The sequence below is a fragment of the Heloderma suspectum genome, chromosome 2 (genome assembly GCF_057233095.1).
Source record: "Heloderma suspectum isolate Gila_16-S chromosome 2, 16-S_ref, whole genome shotgun sequence".
In the NCBI taxonomy this organism is placed as follows: Eukaryota; Metazoa; Chordata; class Lepidosauria; order Squamata; family Helodermatidae; genus Heloderma; species Heloderma suspectum.
In genome coordinates, this window is record NC_139459.1 from 142,908,962 (window position 1) to 142,927,959 (window position 18,998).

At 44.1% G+C, this 18,998-nt stretch overlaps 1 protein-coding gene and 1 pseudogene across 3 annotated transcripts in view; one reads left to right on the forward strand and one right to left on the reverse strand.

Moving 5' to 3' along the window:
• LOC146352896 (protein CFDP2 pseudogene) overlaps nucleotides 1–18,998 on the reverse strand; it is a 1,048,348-nt pseudogene that overhangs the window by 181,940 nt on the left and 847,410 nt on the right. The window lies entirely within an intron of this gene.
• The window catches only part of LOC146352899 (rap1 GTPase-activating protein 1-like), a 76,109-nt gene that overhangs the window by 38,705 nt on the left and 18,406 nt on the right, over nucleotides 1–18,998 (forward strand). For both annotated transcript variants that reach the window (XM_084835119.1, XM_084835120.1), the window contains exons 7-16: nucleotides 680–783; nucleotides 1,651–1,729; nucleotides 4,513–4,566; nucleotides 4,669–4,752; nucleotides 7,378–7,478; nucleotides 10,225–10,354; nucleotides 11,348–11,503; nucleotides 13,917–13,988; nucleotides 14,944–15,030; nucleotides 17,513–17,647. In XM_084835119.1, the coding sequence (XP_084691245.1) occupies nucleotides 680–783; nucleotides 1,651–1,729; nucleotides 4,513–4,566; nucleotides 4,669–4,752; nucleotides 7,378–7,478; nucleotides 10,225–10,354; nucleotides 11,348–11,503; nucleotides 13,917–13,988; nucleotides 14,944–15,030; nucleotides 17,513–17,647 (1,002 nt within the window). The remainder of the gene's footprint in view (nucleotides 1–679; nucleotides 784–1,650; nucleotides 1,730–4,512; nucleotides 4,567–4,668; nucleotides 4,753–7,377; nucleotides 7,479–10,224; nucleotides 10,355–11,347; nucleotides 11,504–13,916; nucleotides 13,989–14,943; nucleotides 15,031–17,512; nucleotides 17,648–18,998) is intronic.

Genomic DNA, 18,998 nt, shown 5'->3' on the forward strand with positions numbered 1-18,998 from the left:
CATCCCCAGCCTCCTTCTCTCCTCCTCCCCAAAGCCTCCACTAGACAGACGAAATAGCCCATCTAGCTAAAATGCAGAGCGGGAGGCGGGAGGTCCCTCTTGCTCTGCATTGGATACTTGCAAGCCAAGTTCGGAGGCTTATGAGTATGCAGGGTGCATCCCATTGGATTGCGCCCTTACATGGTAGATCAGTCAAGTTAAATAGTTGTGGATTAATTGGTGAGGGCCAGTTTTTAATCAGTTAGGTTGAACATTATTGGCACACTTATTTTTCAGACTACTTTTTAACCAATATTTTACTATAATACTGAATTAAAATGGAAAAATTTAAAGATGGTCTTTCTCAAAAAGTTGATTATGTTGCATGTTCTCCCACTTCACTATTTCAAAAAGATGTTTTTGGTGACTTGCAAATTTATTTAAATTTAATCAGTGTCTAAAAAGTAGTGATGTCTTAGTGTTTTGTAACAGTGATTTGTTTTGTAAAGTAATCTGTTTAAAAATACTAACTAAATATTTTAAAAACTTAATGTAAATGTTAAAAATAAGATGATCAATCAATTAAAATTATTTAATTGGTTGACAACTGTCTGTTCAAGAGCTATAGGAGCAGGAGAAGATTGTTTATTTATATATGGGTAACATGAGATAGACAGCTATTATAATATCTTGTTTTTAGGAGCATCAGAATTTTTATGCCAGTGATACTGCTTTGGGCTGCTTGGTCCTTTCTGTGAAGTATGAACAAGTTGAAAGGCAAGATAACCTCCGTCTGCTGCTGAGGTAAAACTGCCTTTTGGTACAGACCTCATACATGTTCATTAAATGGCCATTCCAGACACTCTTTTCAGAAGGTTCTCCTTAAATGTGCATGCACACACACACACCTTCTTTTGATGCTTTTTATTTAATAAATTTTCACTTGAAAAAAAAATTCATAGCAGTTTACAAATTAAAGTAAAATAAAAATAAAATAGAAACTTTGATGGTAGACTGTCACCCAATCCCAGGGCTTTTCTACATGAGGCATTTAACGTGCACGTGTCATTCCCTACTCACAGTTGGTTATGCATTCTTTAGACAACATTGTGACCCTCCAGTTTCGCTTCTGTTTGTAAACAGCACTGTATGAGAATTTGTCTAGAGCAGGGAAAATGTGGCATTTAATGATGAAAGTGAAAGAAAGCACAATTTCCTCTTGTGTATTTGCGCTCTTCCCCTATACCACACTGCCATCTAGAGTTTATGTAGTGGAAAAGCAGGAAAGGAAATGCTCCTCATGTACTGTTTGGATCTCAATTCTGTGATGAAACCGAAAATAGATACAGTGGATTAACAGTTGATTAACAACCTCATGTAGAAAAGCTCCCAAACTAACTTGGCAAGTGCTTGTCTTCATCCCCTTTCTTTTAAGTTGTCTCAGTTACTGCTCTGAAAGTCCCCAACTGCAAACGTTAGAGTAGGCCCACAAGGCTTAGTGGAAGAATTAGCTGCTGTACTGCAGAATTACCACAAGGTGGCCTTCCCTCCAGAAGGATAGGCTTTGAAAAGGGGGCCTCCCAGAAGCTGGAACCACAGCCCAGAAGCTAGAAGCATTGCTTTGTTACCTTTTAGCATTTGTTCTTTTTTGTTGTTGTTGGTTTGTGTCAGGGTTCGAACCAGTACCAAGCATGACTTGATTCCTATTTCCTGCCTGAATGAGTTCCCGAATGCTGTCCAAATGGCAAAGGTACGTTCCAGGCTCATCACTTTTACTGTCAGTGGCTGGATTGTTTTTTCCTTATTATCCTTTAATTAATGCTCCATTTTGTTTTCTGCCTTTCTGCCCAATCTGTTCCCATGTACAAATTCATATAACCAAATTTGACTCTTTTCCGTTACTTCATGGCAGCTACTCATGTGAATTAAACTTATCTCCAAATTAGAGGTAGGACGGTCAGCGCATAGTCTGAAGTCTTCAAAATAAAGCCTTATGAACATAGGCCAGTTGACAAATGTGGACAAGTATTGAAGCAAGAACAAAATGCGTGCATGTAGGGCTGGGATGTTGATCAATTGACAGCAGTCTGATTTTGCAAAGTAGTCCCCATAGTCAAGGATGCCCTTATGCAAATGGCAAGCGGCCTAACTTCTATTGTACCTTGGGGTCATTTGATAGGAACGGCAGGAGTTAGGGTCCTTGGCTCCTCAGCCCTCCCAGAGTCAGGATCATACATGCCCCTCATTTAGGAGTAAGCACATCCCATCATGCATCTCTTTCTAGAGACCTTTCAGCCTTTCCCTTCCCAGGTAAGGCTCATGTCCTTGCAGTTCCTGCTACCTGTGTGCGGTAACTGCAGGCATCTCTGAACAGGAGCCCAGAGACAGGAGGCGTCAGGAGGCAAATGCACATAATTTGCCACCACAGAGGTACAGGTCACACAGTGCCCAGAGTTTACTACGGAGTCCCATGCATTTGCTGTGGGGAGGATGTGGTCTGGCATGGTGCTGCGTGAAATTTCTAGGAAGGACTGGAGTTTTCTAAAGTAATTATTATAAATCTCTCTGTCCATTGCTCTTCTAATACATTAATGGTTTAAGAATAAAGCATTATCTAAATGGTCAATTGATGAAGCATGTTTTGTTTCTTTTGACTGGTTAAGTGGCATCCTTAGATGCATGTCGATACCCACCATGTGGGTATGACTGAAAGAAGTCATGTCTTGGTTTTGTAAATCCACACCTGCTTTAGTCGATATTGCAGTTCCCCCCGCCCCTTCTTTTCTATAACTGCCCAGAGGCAATGTTTCTTAGCATAGATCATTTCTTTGGGAGCTTTGTTAGGATGTTGATTCAGTTTCAGAACTCCTTTAGCAGCGTCGGTAAAGAAGCGGTAACGTTGCTTCTGCTGGTTCATCAGCTGCAGCATTTCCTCTGTGGAGATAACCTTGCCATGGTGATTCATGCTCTGGTAACATCCAGGCGAGATTACTGTAATGTGTTGTACATGTGGCTGCCCTTGAAAACACTTCAACTTGTGCAAAACTCAGCAGCCAGAATTTTGACTGATTCATCTCGATGGAGCCATATTACACCAATACTTAAAGAATTACATTGGCTTCCTATTTGCCACCGAGCCCAATTCAAGGTGCTGGTTATCACCTTTAATGCCACCTCCTCCCATACTATCCCCTCTGTGCACTAAGATCTTCAGAGGATCCCTTCTCGGAATACCATAAGTGGCAGACATACACTATGCATTTACAAGGGAGAGGGCCTTAGCAGTGGTGTGGTGCCCCATCTTGTGAACAGATGGGGCACCACATCTCGCAGAGGAGATAGGATTGGTGCCAACTTTGTTTTCTTTTCAGAACCAAATTAAAATGTTTCTTTTCACTCAAGCATTTTAACATTTTAATATTTTAGTATTTTACAATTAATTTTTTTGAACTTTATTTTTAAACTGAATTGATTGTTGTGTTGTTGTTTGGCGTACTGGTTGAAGAACTGCTGTTTTAATTTGCCTTCTAGTGTGTAACTGTATGGTTTTTATATTGGGTTTGTTTGTTTTTAATGTTGTGTATCCCTTGTGGTTTATCAGTTTTAAAGATAGACAGACAGACAGACAGACAGACAGACAGGAGCATTGCTATTGGTATGTAGATAACCCTGTTCTTTTCAGCTAATTCATAGAATCATAGAAATAGTAGGGTTGGAAGGGGCCTGCAAGGCCATCGAGTCCAACCCCCTGCTCAGTGCAGGAATCCAAGTCAGAGCATCCCTGACAGATGGCTGTCCAGCCTCGTCTTGAATGCCTCCAGTGTGGGAAAGCCCACCACCTCCCTAGGTGATTCGTTCCATTGTTGTATTGCTCTAACAGTCAGGAAGTTTTTCCTGATGTTCAGCCGGAATCTGGCTTCCTGTAACTTGAGCCTATTATTCCGTGTCCTACACTCGGGGAGGATCGAGAAGAGATGCTGGCCTTCCTCTCTGTGACAACCTTTCAAGTACTTGAAGAGTGCTGTCATGTCTCCCCTCAGTCTTCTCTTCATTAATTAAATCCCAACGTACATATGCTTAAAATGGATTCTATGAAATTCATCAAAAATCGCCAAATTTCAGTTTTATACCACCCATGCCATACAACATATGACAAATTTAAAGCCTAAATTTAATACTGAATGTTCAAGCCCACTTACCATGCAATCCTATATATGTCTACTCAGAAGTAAACCCCACTGAATTCAATGGGGCTTGCTCCTAGGTAAGTGGGCATAGGATTGCAGCCTTAATGCATTTTGAATTCATGAATAGCAGCCTATTAAAGTAATGAGACAAGAAATAAGTGGAAAGAAATGACAAACGCCTTGCATGTGCAGGACTTTTCAATGTTTATGAAGGTAAATCTTCTCACTTTATTAAATATCTGAGCAACGTTTATGACTTATTTCAGTGATAATGGTATTTGTCTTTTTGTTAGGAAGTCAAGTCCCTGCATTGCGTGTGCTAATGCCTCCTACTTTCCTCCTGCAGCTGCTATGTGAGGATGTGAATGTGGACCGCTTCTTCCCTGTGCTGTATCCCAAGGTATGGTATCCCCACTGCAGTTCCATACGCACTACACGCACTCTTTCTATGGGGAAGTTGCCTGCTGTTGCCTCTAATTCAGGCTGTTTCTCCACCTCCTAGGCTTCCCAACTCATTGTTGCATTTGATGAACACATCATCAGCAATAACTTCAAATTTGGAGTCATCTACCAGAAAACTGGGCAGGTAAAGTACATTTCACATGCCTGATGTCATTTCCTAGCAAAGGACAGGTAACAGACATTTGGTGAACCTGGAAAAGAACTTCCCTCCCCAGCTATTCTTTAGTTTTCCTCTTTCTTCCTTAGTGCACCATCATCCCTTTTTGGCTAGTCTCCCCCCGCCCCACTCCGTAATTGGAAATGGGAGCAGTTGAAAATGATGCGCAAAGCTAGTGAGAAGCCAAGCTGTTTTGGGGGTGCAGCAACGTCAGGGGCATCCAGGTGTCCTCTCCAAGTACAATTTTTCTCCCTTTTTTTGGAAGTTAACGTAGCCCAATGTTCCATAAGAGCAGGGAAAGCACATTGCTGGCATTCATACCCATACGGCTTTTGTTTTAAATGGCTAGTCAGCACAGAGGAGAGAGTGAGGGCACAGACTTCAATGAACTGAACAAATGAAATAAAGCTAAAAGGTTATCAAAGTTACTGTTTTTAAGTCCTGTTCTGGATCTCCCACATCACCTATAGTTTGGCCGCGAGTATCTGGAAAATGCTGTCTTTTTCTAAAAATTGCATTTGTTGCAGGTATAAGTGAGCTGAGTGTAACCAGCGAGAGAAACAGATGCATGTTTGCTATGCATGAGTGTGGACGTGCGCACGCACACACACAGTGTGGAAAGGTCCTCCATTATATATATTTTTTCCAGAAAGGGAAAGAATTCTTCATGCTGATGTAAGGGAGATGTTGCTTCTGTGCTCCCTGGTTTTCGTGACTTCTGATCAAGCCAGACATACTGGGACTGTTTGCATGACACGAAAGCCCACCATGGGTTATTTCACCCAGGGTGAGGCTGCAGCGCGTGCAGGGTGCGTGTAGCTGCCGTTTTGAATATGCAGCCGCCACTTGGGTTTGTTGTGCCATGCGAACCTGGTGACAGTGGGTTATGCAAGGGTTGTTTAACAGCCCCACTATGTCTGGCTTGATCAGAAAGCACCATAACCCTAGAAGAGACCGTGTTGTTTAACCCTTGCATAACCCACCCTCTCCAGGTTCACACGACATGGCAACCCCTGAGCAGGGATTGCGTATGCAGCTTGGTGCCAGCAGGCACCCTGGCTCATTGTGGGTCAAATAACAAGCTGTGGCCTGTTGTCTGCACCTGGTCACTGAGTCTAGAGAGCCCCCCTCTCCCTTGGCATTGCCAGCTCTTCTGTGCCCCTTGTCAGCAACTAGTTTTATTGAAGAGCCACTCTGAAGAAGGGGGTGGAAGAGGGGACGCCAAGGGCTCCTTGAGTGCAGCCCATGATAGTCTGCTGGCAAATCCCAGAGCTACGGCTGCCTCCAAGCGGTACTAGTTTGTGTGTCAGTCCTCCTGGCTGGCCACTGGGCAAGGCCCGCGGAGGAGTAGTGTGACTAGGATGCGTGATAAAGGCATCTGTCGTGGGTGCAGCATGGGCATCAAAGACCATGTCATTTATTGAATCGTGATGTCGATGCTCTGACTTGGATTCCTGCACTGAGCGGGGGGTTGGACTTGATGGCCGTGTAGGCCCCTTCCAACCCTACTATTCTATGACTATGTTTTCTTTCCAGAATGGAATAATTAAGCCATGTTTTGCCTGATGGTATGTAGGAAGCCAGGTTTCAGCTTGCTCAAAGGCTTAGTGAGAATAACAGGCCAAGCAGGGGCCTGCGCTTTGTGACATCTCATTGGCCCTGTAATGGCAAGGAGACATTCAGTTATTAAGTATTGGTGGTGGGGCAGCGGGGGAAACTGGAGATACACTGGAGGGCAGTGGCCAGCAGGAGTTTTCTATAAGAGATTTGAGCTGCAAGAATCTTAAAAGTCCACATCCATTCTTAACTTGTCCCAATACCGGTTCTTGAGGGGCTAACATGGGAAGCCCAGACCCTAAAACTGGAAATGAAAATTGACTAGTTATGGCACTGTTGTGAGTCCCCTTTAGGGGACTGGATTTGGTCCAGGCAGGGCTGGCATCAAGAGTTGGTGTGGTTGGGCAATTGCTAAGGGCCCACATCTTATCAGTGGGCCCACTGACAGCCCCCTTGACCCGTGCCTCCTCTTCAGTATTGCAGTACTGTTTACCCATCTCTAGCTCTGGCCCAAAGGGAGTGAGCAAGCAAACAAACAAACAGAAGTGGTGAGAAGGAGTAGTGGTAGCTGCCGCTGCCTGCTTGGTGACTGGCTCTTCTTGCGAAGAAGCAGAAATAGTGAGGAAAAGGAGCAGCAGTTGGCAACAGTGGCAGAGAAGGAGTAGGCTGACTGAGTGGGGGGGGGTCACTGAAGGTGTCTTCCCCAAGCCCCCTCCCCCAAAAAAACCCTGGAGCCAGCACTGGGTCCAAGGGCCACCACTCCCCTGATATCTCTTCTGGACTTTCACGTTTTCAGTTCTGGGGAATAGAGTCATGGTTTTAATATAAAGGTGGAAGGGAATACTTTCTGCTACATTTGGAAGAGGGGGAGACAATGCAAGAATAAAATGGTAGGAAAATGGAGGGTGTATGCGCGCGCTTGTGCACACATGCAAAAAGGAATCTCCATCTTCCCTTGACTAGACCTCAGGATAGGTCAGGAACTTGAATGGGAAGTGGCTCTCCTTACATTTTCTGTTGCCTTTCCCCTTCCAGACTACAGAAGAAGAAGTCTTCAGTAATACAGAGGAGAGTCTAGGCTTCTTAGAATTTTTAGATCTCCTTGGAGATAGGATCCAACTGCAGGATTTCCGTGGGTGAGTACCTTAGCTATAAAAGCGTCTAGTGCCAGATAATATGTACTGTATTGCATTTAAGATGGGGATGCCCCTGGCACTGGTCAGCTGCCTGAACTTGTGTGATGGCTCAGAAAGTTTGTTTGCTCAGGGAAAAAAACAGCCTGCAGCCCTGCAGGATTAAAATCTCATATGGGAAGGTGGTCCTAGGACAGCCTCCCCCAACCTGGGTTGGACTGCAACTACAGCATGGCTGGCTGTGGGATTATGGGAGTTACAGAGCTTTTCTACATGAGGCTTTTAACCCACTACTTTACCAAGGTTTCTGCTTCCGGATTCTTTGTGGGATTAAGACTGGTTCCTTTACAGATGTTTTTTCCAGGATTTTCCTTTCTCTGCCTTTCTATATGTTCCATTACACAACCGTTAGGTGGTGCTGTGGTATAGCAGACTTGTGGAAATACACTAGGGTTTCATGCCACCATTCAGGATATACCAGACTTTCCTCGTTAGGAAAAAAAACACATGTTTGCAAAGAACGGGGGGGGGGGGTTTCCTGGAGGATGACAACGTTCTGTAAAACATCCACAAACTACTGTGAGTGGGGAATCACGAGCGCACAATAAATGCCTCGTGTATAAAGGCTCATAGCCCAATGCATCTGGGAGGGCCTCAAGTTGGGGAAGGCTGTCCTAGGTAGGTAAGAGGTAATGAGGCTGAAGAAAGGATGTAGAGTAGGCTATGGACTAAGAAAGAAGAACCTGAAGGACAGCTGAGTGGAGATTGGAGTGAGCCGAAGGGCTGCAATGGGGAGGGGCAGAAAGTAGAGGATAGATGGGACTCTGAAGAATTCTCACCAGGTTTAAGATCAGGAGAGTCTATATGCTATAAGTGAAAGGAAAGGGGTTGCTAAATGGGATGAAGTAGGCAGTGGCCCAACAAGCAGGGACTTGAGGAAGTTATGGGTGATTGAGACATGGAGCTGAAGAAAGGAGGAGCTAAGAAAAAGAAGACCTGGGGCTGAAGCACCATTGGCAGGAAGGATGTGAGCATGCAAGAGTGGTCAGAGGGCTGGGGATTGTGGGTAATTGGGCCCAAAGTGTTGCTAGGAATTCAGGACAGGGGAATTCTGCCATCTGCAAACTTCTGTCATTGCAGTGTTGTGGCCTGGCTCTGCTATGGAGGCAGTGAGGACTGGGAGGATTAGGTGATAGTGGTGGGTTTGAAAACCAGCCAGTTATTTGGCTGCAGGCTTCTAGTAATATTTTATTGCCTCATGAGACTCTGAGCATCTCCACACCAGCCTAAAATCCCACATTTAAAACAGGGCTTTCTGCTTCCGTTTTAAATGCAGGGTCACGATGGACTCCCTTTATGTGCGCTTCCTTTCCCCCTCCTTTTCCCCTTTTTCTGAGGCTTCAATATGTTTCATTATACAGCCACTAGATGGTGCTGTGGTCTAACTCCTCTTATTGAGAGTTTTCCTCTTTTCACGGAGGGAACTCAAGCAGAACTCAAGTGCTTGTAATTTAATAGCTCATTATCTCCGATCTTTTAAAAAATGGAATAAAGATCATTTACTGCGGGAGATGCCCTGGAGGTTAATGATGTCATCTAAAGGGCCCGCAAACTTCCATGAGTAACCAATCTCAGCAGCAGGATAAAAGCTCTATGTGAAGAAGCCCTCTGAAAAGTATAGAAAAGCTATGAGATATGAAGGGGCTTCAGTTTTACTGAATGCAAATCTCTAATTATACTGAGTGAGGGGGAAAATATAAATACTTTGGCATTCTTTAATAATCCCAAGAATGCCACAGTATTTAAAAGTTTTTACTTGCTCCATAGACGGACCATCAAATGACCTTTTATAGAGAAACAGTCAAATGGTGTACACAAAGGCTTTGATCTTCTGCTAGTTGAAAACCTTCAAGGAAAAAAGAGTTACATGCTCTCAGAGTGCCATCCCATGCATACGTACTTGGAAGTACCCCTGTGTTCAGTGGCTCTTTCCCCTTGTAAATGTATTGAGGATTGCAGCCTTAAAAGGGCAACTCTGGTTCAGGCTGGTCCCATATGACAGAAGGGCCCTGGTACATGGATTACAGTGTCCTTCTCCATATTTGTAGGAAGGTTGAACTGCTTTCCTTTGAGATCTAAAGCAGCAGTAGAAATATAGATAATGGGAAAAAAACCTGAGCAAACAGACATCCCCCATGATGTAGGAATAGGATCCGAAAGGTGTCCTTGCTGGCCCATTTTTGCCTTTTGAGACTTGCATCTGAGTTGAAGTCTCTGGCCAGCAGTTGTAGACCAGGGATGGGGAGCCTCTTTCAGCCCAAGGGATGAACTCAATTTGGGAGACGCGCTCAGGGGGCTGCATTCAAGGCGTGGGCGGGACCAAAGGCAAAAGAGGTGGGGCCAAGAATACAAAACATGCCAGGATAGTTCTAGCTTCAAGCTCTTACTGCTACTGACTAGGCCTTAGTGGAGGCAGGCCAACCTTTTTAGAACGGGGAGAAAATGTGCAAAAGCTGGGAAACTACCAAACACTGGGCGGCCAGGGGAAGCCTGGAGGGCCAGACTGGGACATCAGGAGGGTCAGATTTGGCCCACAGGACTGTGGGTCCTCACCCCTACTGAGTACACTCCCATTGCTCCCATTGTATCCTCATCTTTGATTAAAATGCTCCTTTTGTTTGTGGTCTCTTTTTCTTCTTGCTTTCTTTTTCCGCATCTTCTTTTGCCTTTCCTGTGTTGATTTGTTCAGATTTCGAGGAGGCTTGGATGTTACAAGAGGTCAAACAGGAACTGAGTCTGTCTACACAAATTTCCGGGGCAAAGAGATTATGTTCCACGTCTCTACAATGTTGCCCTTCACAGAGGGAGATGCCCAACAGGTACTTCCTGGAGAACTGTGGGGGGCACAGTGACCACATTCGGATGATCACATTCCGTCTTAATAGGGCCAAGAGATCCATGAGCTTTGCGCAGCTGCGTGGACCCCTTCACTCCTTCCTTCACATGAGCTGGCCAAAAAAGCCAGTGAGCCATGGCTAACCATAGCTTCCTGTTGCATCCAAACTGGGAACTGTGGTTAATGCCTTCCAAACAAGGCAGGATTCAGAAGCCAACTTTAAATCATGGCTTCATATCGTGGTGATTTTGGAAGCCATTAACCATACTACCCTGGTTTGGATATAACAGGAAGTTGTGATTAGCTGCAGCTTCCTGTCTTGTTTCCCTGCTAGCGTGAAGGGAAGAGCAAAGCCAGAGCAAAGGGCCTGTATTCAGCCGCTTGAAGCTTGTGCATATCCTGGCTTACTAAACTAGGATTTGATTGCCAAACTGGCCCAGTATTGAGTAAACTCTAGAGTAGAGACAGGCAATCTTTCTGGGCCGGTGAGCACATTTGGCAATTTGAGAAACTGTCCTGGGCACCACCACAAAATGGCTGCCATGGAAGGTGTGGCTAGTCACAAAAGACATGTTGCTTGTCCAAAAGACTGAGTACAAGGCAGAGGTGAGGACTGAGTCCCAACACGCTAATTAACTCCTTTGAACCCACACTTTTCAAACCTATTTCTATTCGTAAAAAGGGTGCCTGGTAGTACATTGGTGCTTATGGACACAATGTTGTCTACCTCCGCTCTAGAGTGAGGCAGCAGACAGAGACTTTAATGTTGATGTGACAAAGGGCTTGTTGGAGAAAGTTGCAGTTGGAACGAAGAGGCAGTCATTTGGTTTGGAGACTGGTTGGGTTGGAAGGTGAAAATGGTTTTGGGGTTTAAATTGAGATGGGTGGCGTGGCGATTGAGGAGGTCAGGCTGGACAGGTTGCTGTTTGGAAAGGCAACTCCCTTCTTATGTGTTCTCTTGTGCGTTCTCTTCCAGCTTCAGCGGAAGCGCCACATTGGGAATGATATTGTGGCCATTGTCTTCCAGGATGAAAATACTCCTTTTGTGCCTGACATGATTGCATCAAACTTTCTGCATGCCTATGTGGTAGTGCAGCTCCATCACAGTGCCCTTGGGGAGACTCTCTACAAGGTCAGAACACAGAGGCAACAGTCTGGCACTCCTTGCAGAAGCCTCGGGGAGTTTCGCAGTCTTATAGTATCTGCTGCATCTCTTAGCCCACTTCTTACTATTGCATTGGTTTTCTTGTGCTGTCCAGTTAGTGGGGTTGTCCTTCTAAGTCAAAATTTATGGAGCAATAACAGACCTTTGCCTGTTATTTATTACATTTCTATACCGCCCAATAAGTTCTCTGGGCAGTTCGCAAGAATTGAAATGTCCTGTTTCTCCAAATATGTAGAGGTGAGGCTCTGATCCTTCCCTGCTCACTGTTCTGTGTGTTTTGCGGAGAAGAGTCCATATTAAGTATGTATGCCATTCTCAATCACTGCAGTGCAGCGTGCGTGTTGTACTCTGATATCCACAGGTAAGTACAAAATGGACCTCAGAGAGCACTAGCAATTATACTAGTAGTAGATAACTACTGAAAGGAACAATAGGTGGGGCAGTGTAATTGTGACAATCTGCTCTGTGTTTCTCGAAGGTAATGAGTTTTCTGGGCAGGACAAATGCAGGTGATTTCATCTGATCTACTTTGATTTAGCAAAAACATCTATACAATACCGTATTCTGTACAGTACTGTATACTGGGCAATACTGTACTGCCTAGTAAATGACTAGTCAGCTGACAATCAACACAGAAGCATTGGAGGTAAGAGAATAATTGAAAATGACAAAAGATTATACTCGAAGGCAAATTTTGAAGTTGGAATAAAATAGTCAGCAACATTTCTCAAGGATCAGTTTTGGATAGTGCAGCACTGAATTTTCCCAGGGTTTGATTTCTGGCACAAAAGTTGGCATTTGGAAGGATTTGGGTGCTCTCATTACAAGAGAAGCCACAACCCTACAAAAAATTGCTTTCCATGTTGAACAATTCACCGCGCCATCCTTCCCTTGTCTTGACAAGTACTTTGCAAGAGAGAGGGTGGGATCCAGATCGCACTGCTGGCCTTGTCCTTTGTATTTGCTACTTAAAAGGTGACCAGCCTCTTCACCCATATCTGCAGATGCCTGAAAGATCACTGAAATGTGTAGATGAGTGAGTGCGGTGGGGAGGCCTCTGTTCATGGACGCTTAAAGTCTTGGTGAAATGTGGGGCCCAATGCTGGTTCAGCACCTTGGAACCTAGTGTACAGAATATTCTTGTTAGTTACCTCTAGAGTAGTAGCAGGAGTGTATTGATGCAATTAGCTGACAACTCTAAGACTGTCATGGGACATTAAAAAAAATGAACGTGTGTTCCTGGGGGTGGGGATAGCTCTATTGTACCTCCTCCAAGTCTCTGAAATACAGGGCCTGTGCAGGGCTTAAGTATGGAGGGGTGGGGGAAGAGCCTGGAGATCCAGGGCCCCCCAGCCCAGGCTGCAACCTCATTATCATGTCAGGAGGAAATGAGGCTAAATAATGGATTATTATGAGGATATTTATGGAAACTTCCCTGTACTTGTATAGTCCAGATCTTGTATGATTGCTGGAGCCAATCAGAGAAGCAGTGTTAGAACAGAACAAGCAGCATTCTGAACAGGTCCTTCTCTAGAATAGAGAGTGTGTGTGCATGTGCAGATAAATTGGACTTCGAAGGTGAGGGACAGAGAGATCTGTAGTTCCATATATGACACTTTTTCTCAAGAACAACCAGTCACAGAGTTCCTTGTACATAGCAAGGAGGGAGGGACAGCTGGTGAGAGGGATAGAGCACCATAATAACTGAGGACATTGATCCCAGGGGCAGTGTGAGGTAGTGCCGCTGGTAGGTTTTACAGCCCCCAAATACATGTAAGTAAATGTCTACTTATAAAATGTTTGCAGTTGTGATGGTCCATTACAAAAAACAAAACAAAACTATCAAAAAACAATCAAAAAGTTACAAAATAGTCAGCAAGCTATCATCAGGATTCTTCTTCAGGCTGGATCTTATGTTAAACAGAAATAGCAAAGAAGGGTGAGTGTGATTTGGGGCATGGTAGAAAAGCCCCAGTATGGGCCAAGGTGTAACTTCAGAAGTGTAGGAAATGTAATTTCAGAATTAAAATAAAAACGTTTCTTTCATGGCTTATGAGGTAATATGTATGGGATGGGTTCATGGTATGTGTGTGCGAGGAGCACATATTACGGGTTTGTGCCAGGCCCCCCGAAATCATGCTTTGGCCCCGAATCTGTGCATGGAGTAAGGAAGAGGTTTGTATGTGTGACGTGGCTCACAGCTGACATCGTTTCGCAATAGGCAGAAACGCATTTTGATTTGCTTTGTGTTTATTAGCTATTTCATCAGACAGCAAGATAGAAATGGTTTCTGTTCCCCTGTCCTAAGGTGGCTGGCCTTGTCCTTCACGATGGTCCTGCCCCCACTCTTAAGTCACTCTGTCATTTCTGATTGTTTCAGGTTTCTGTTACAGCCCGCGATGACGTTCCTTTCTTTGGTCCCCCTCTCCCAAATCCAGCAATATTCAAAAAGGTTTGTGTGTCTAATGGGTTCCTGTAGCAGAACAAATAAAGGCTGAGAAGGGAATGGGACACTGGTAGTTCTCCCCACATTGCAAGCTCCATATCCAGGAAGGTACCCAGGGCTGGAAAAATCCTGTACTTGTCACAGATGTGGCTGCAGCACAGGGATGGAAACGTGTGGCCCTCCAGATGTTGGACTACAACTCCCATCATCCCCGACCATTGGCCATGCTGACTGTGGATGTTGGGAGTTGGGAATTGTTGCACCATCTGGAGGGCCCATCTGGAGGTTTCCCACCCCTCCTTTAGCATGTTCCTGTTGCCATTTATATTTGTGGAAGTGCCTAAAGCATACTTGGTGCTGCAAGTAGGAAGAAGTGAACAGGTCCCTTCCCAAAGCCACACAATTTTAACTTAAGCTTCCTCTAACTTCAAAAATCACCAGCTAAGAACTGATCAGCACCTCAGAAGGACTGTCCTGTTGGGACTGTGTCACTCCACATTGCAAATGCCGGGTTACTTGTTTGTATGGCCCTGTATGTAAAAGAACCCCTGCCTATAGAAAGCTAACATACCAGGAAGAAAGGTAGCTTTGATTTGCTGGATTCCAATGTGCTCAAAGGGATTATTTTCTATGGAGAGTGGAGAGCACTTACACTGCAGTTGGGCGATGGTATGTTTACAGTGTTACATCCCAACAGGGCCGTACAACATGATTATTATGACTGTAAAGTGCAGCCCATTGAGGTGAATACAGAAATATTCTTAAGATATTGTGTGTGAGAATTTCTGTCCCTAGGCTTGTTATTGACATGAAGTCTGAGTAAATTTGGCTTGGTAAGAAGCATCCCAAAGCCTTTAGCTCTCCATTCTGATACCAAAATGGTTCTAGTTTTCAGTGGTAATTTTGAGAAAGGGTCTTGCAGAACCTTCAGAACTATGAGTGAGCATTCTCCTTCTCACAGGGCACAGAATTTCGTGAATTTCTCCTGGCAAAACTTATCAATGCAGAGTATAGCTGCTATCATGCAGAGAAATTTGCTAAGCTGGAGGTGAGTCTGTTTACTTGCATTTGTATTAATATCTATTAGGAGAAAGATCTATATGAATAGCAGGAAATAATATCTTGGAAAGAAATAATAGGATATGAAATGAAATACAAGAGTCCACAAAGTCAATCATTGAATGTAGGACTATCAATGGCTGTTACATAGGAGGCTTTGAGCAATTTCTCCTGATGCTTGTAAACTTAAAATTTCTGGAAGCCAGGAATGGATTAAAAGGACTGAGTATCCATTTAAAATGAACTGATACAGCTCCGCAACAACAGGACAAAAACTCATTGGTCAGTAAGGAGATGGTCTGATGGCATAGGATATTTGCAACCAGCTCTATCTTCCTTATTGCAGCAGCACCCATTTCTTACTTTCAGCATTTGGAGGAAGGTAGATGGAAGATTGTCTATACTGGGAAAGGTGGTTTCTGCACCATGGCCACACACACCTCTGGCTCCCCTTTTTGCACTATTTTATGTATAAATCCATTTGTCACATTTGTGTCCTGCCCTTCTTCCAAGGAGCAATAGCACTGAGGCAAGGACCCAGTGCCTTTAAAATAATGGAGACAGGTAAATGTACAAGTATGGTTGAGTCTTTCATACCTGTAGTGAAAGCTCTGTAGAGAGAAGATAAGGAAGGTGTACATGAGGGTGGGAGTGGGCTTTGGGGAAATGGGTGAATGCTTATGTGTTGCCTGATCTTCCTTTCTCCTGTAGCACAAAGGGACTTGGGAGGGAGCAGGGCAAAATGGCAGTGATTTCTGATGAGAGATGGGATGTGGGATTGGCCAGACCCACTGTGGTTACTTGAAGAGAATTCACATAACGGGGAGAATATAGGGTTAAGTGGATCTCTCCAGACAAAGCTGTTGTCTGGCCTCCATACCACCATGCAGTTCTGCCCTCATGCCATCTAATTACCAATGTGCAAGTTTGATGGTGTGAATCGTCCCTCAGTGATAGGTCGTGCCAGTTTTCCAACATATACTTAGTGCGCAATTCTATGCACTTTTAGAAAAAATGCTATAACTCCCAGTATGCTCCAGCCAGCATGGCTAGCTGGGGCATGCTGGGAGTTGTAGCACTTTTTCCTGTCTAAACAGAAAATGCTTGCTGGGGTATGCTGGGAGTTGCAGGACTTTTTTCTGTCTAAACTTGAATAGGATTGCAGCCTGAGCTTGTTTCAAATGTATTCATCCATACAGGCATCCAATATCATGCAGCCTTTGCAAATAAGTGTTTTTACTAGCCTACCTACTCCTACATACATGGATTTAAGAACCAATCTAATCTCAGAATTTAGACATTCTAGGTTAACACCTGTCTTGGAATTATTTAAAAAAAACCATTTGGGGAAAAAACAGGATGCTTTTATTTTTACTTTGAGGTAACTTCAAAAAGCTAAAACAAAAAACGTAACAAGCAGAGAAAAAATCATGGACATGTTTTCATAAGATCCTTTCATAGCTTGTTCCCCTCCACAGATTTTAACTAGTCAAAGACAAAAAAGAAAAATATTTGTGCTCAAGCTATTCATAACAAACCTTTACATAACTTTGCAGTATGAGATGGACATCTTTGTTTCCTCTCACCCTTCCCTTCTCAAGCTTAATTTGAGCCAGAATTTGCTAGGCCCATAACTTCTCCCTGCCAGTCTAGTTTTCTGTGTTCAGGAAGTATGTTGTTTTGGAGGAGCATTCAAACATGCAGGCAACCCCTCACTTGCTGCCTGAAGTGATACAGGCCAGGAAAAGCTTTAGAATAACAACAGCAGCGGTTTGTTTATTTCCCCTTCTCCTACAAAAAGTAACTAGAATGGCATACAGTAAAATCATAAAACCATTTCATATTATCAGTAAAAATGCAAATGCAACAAACAATTTCTGAAAGCAATAACAAAACACAAGTAACACTTAAAACAAAGCAAATCCCAATCCTAGCAGCAGCAAGAGTAAAAGATAAAACAAGGTGTTACATATTAAAAGTCTGTCAAAATAAGTACCTTCATTTTCTGGTGAAAGAGAAGGAGCTTGACAAATGTCAGTTTGAGAGCATTCCAGAGTCATGGCACCACCACAGAAAAGGCTCTGCTCCTGATGCTCACTCGCCAACGCTCTTTAGATGGCACCAAGAGCAAGGACTCTGATGTTGATCTTAATATCAGAGGCCCATATGGGGGACTGCAGTTCATAAGGCAACCTGTTTCTAAGACTTTTAAGGCTTTAAAAGCTTGAAGTAGCACTTTGAGTTTCGCCTAGAAGCAACTGCAAAGGTAATGAAGCTGACATAAAGCTGGAGCTATATGAATCAGTGGGTTAAGTAGCTGACCTACATATGGAATTGCCTACTGTTCTGTCACTTTGTCTGATCTTTCTCTGCTTACGTGTGCATGCGCACATCCACCCCCACCCCACCCCCCTGCTTATGTCCTGTTTGTACTTGGACACATGGGCTCTCCCTCTCTCTTTCTGGAGCAGGAGCGTACCCGCAGTGCCCTCTTGGAGAGCCTTTATGAGGAGTTGCAGATTCGTAGCCGCAGTATGATGGGCTTGGCTTCTGGCGAAGATGACAAAATGGAGAACGGGGGTGGTGGCTTCTTTGAGAATTTCAAGGTGAGAGAGGGAGTAGATACTTAATATCTCTATAATAACAAAAATGTTTATATTGTGCTTTCTCTGCATTGAAAATGCTTCATGTATGTTATCTCAGTCATGTAAACAACTATTCTTACAGGTAGGTCTGTAATTTTACCTTGATATTGTAGATAGAGTGAGGCGGGACTGAGGCTGAGTGATGGCGGCTTACTGAAGGGCAGGGATTTCTTGGCTCTCAGCTCGGTCTCTCGGCTACACTAGCTCTCCATATTTGTTCTTAAACTCTCTTGGAAGGCTCCACACAGAGTTTTTGTCCACCACCACATTTTTGTTGCAACATAGCCTAGCAGCCTCAGTAGGCAAGTTGTCAGGATTGGGAAATTTGTGAAACAGAGGTGTTGGGTTCAGGTTCTCAAATGCACTCCTCTTCCCCCCTGCTCCTCCTTGCATTCTGTACTGCCCATTATAGTATTAGCTGCAATATGTTGGAGGAAAATGTGGGAGCAGGGAGAATCCATGAAATAACATTGCAAATCAAGAGTCTGAATTAGGGACAACTTAGCCCTGCTTCACTGGGTATTCACTTCCACGGCAGTCTAGGAGCAGCCATCATAGATTTATTTTTTTTGGTGGAGGGGTGAGTGGGGCGAAAAGAGGATTTCAGCTATGGCCTATCTTGGCAGAAAGACACATAACCTTGGGCAAAATGCTTCATTGTAAGCTGTCTCTGTACTGCATGGAACTTGGTGCAAGTGTGAACAGAGACAGGATTGGGGGATTTAAGCCTGTTATTTCCCACACTATTTTGGACAGTGCTGGGTGAATCCACAGGAACTTTTGCATCAGCCATCGTTGTCAAGTGGGCTGTTGTGGCCTGGGGATGGCCATGTGTTTTGACAGTCACTGGATACATAACAGCTTTTTCACTTGGCACACGGTCAGTTTCTGTGCTGTTTTTTTCCTTCCTTTGGCCCTAGATCTTGGGGGCAAAAGAGATGGGAATAGAGCTCCTTCTCCCCAAATGCTGTGGGTATGCTGTGAATGTCGAAATCTTTATTTCAGTTAGAAATATATTTTAGTATTTCTTGTCCTCATGGTTGCAAAGGAATATTGCCCCTCCCCCCCCCCACCAAAAAAGAGGGAAATCCTGCTAGTATGACTATCACCAAATTCTCCAACTTTTCTGCACAGAATATTGACATTCAGCCCTGTATATGTTCTCCTACTGAGGTTGTTTCCTTTGCACACATCTAATCAGAGCTTTTGAAAAGGTTTAAAAATGCAGTTAATGCAATTCCACACCCCATAGTTCTTTTCTAGGGAAGCACTGGTACTTATGCTTAGCTCTGGCTAGAGAAAGGGATCAATC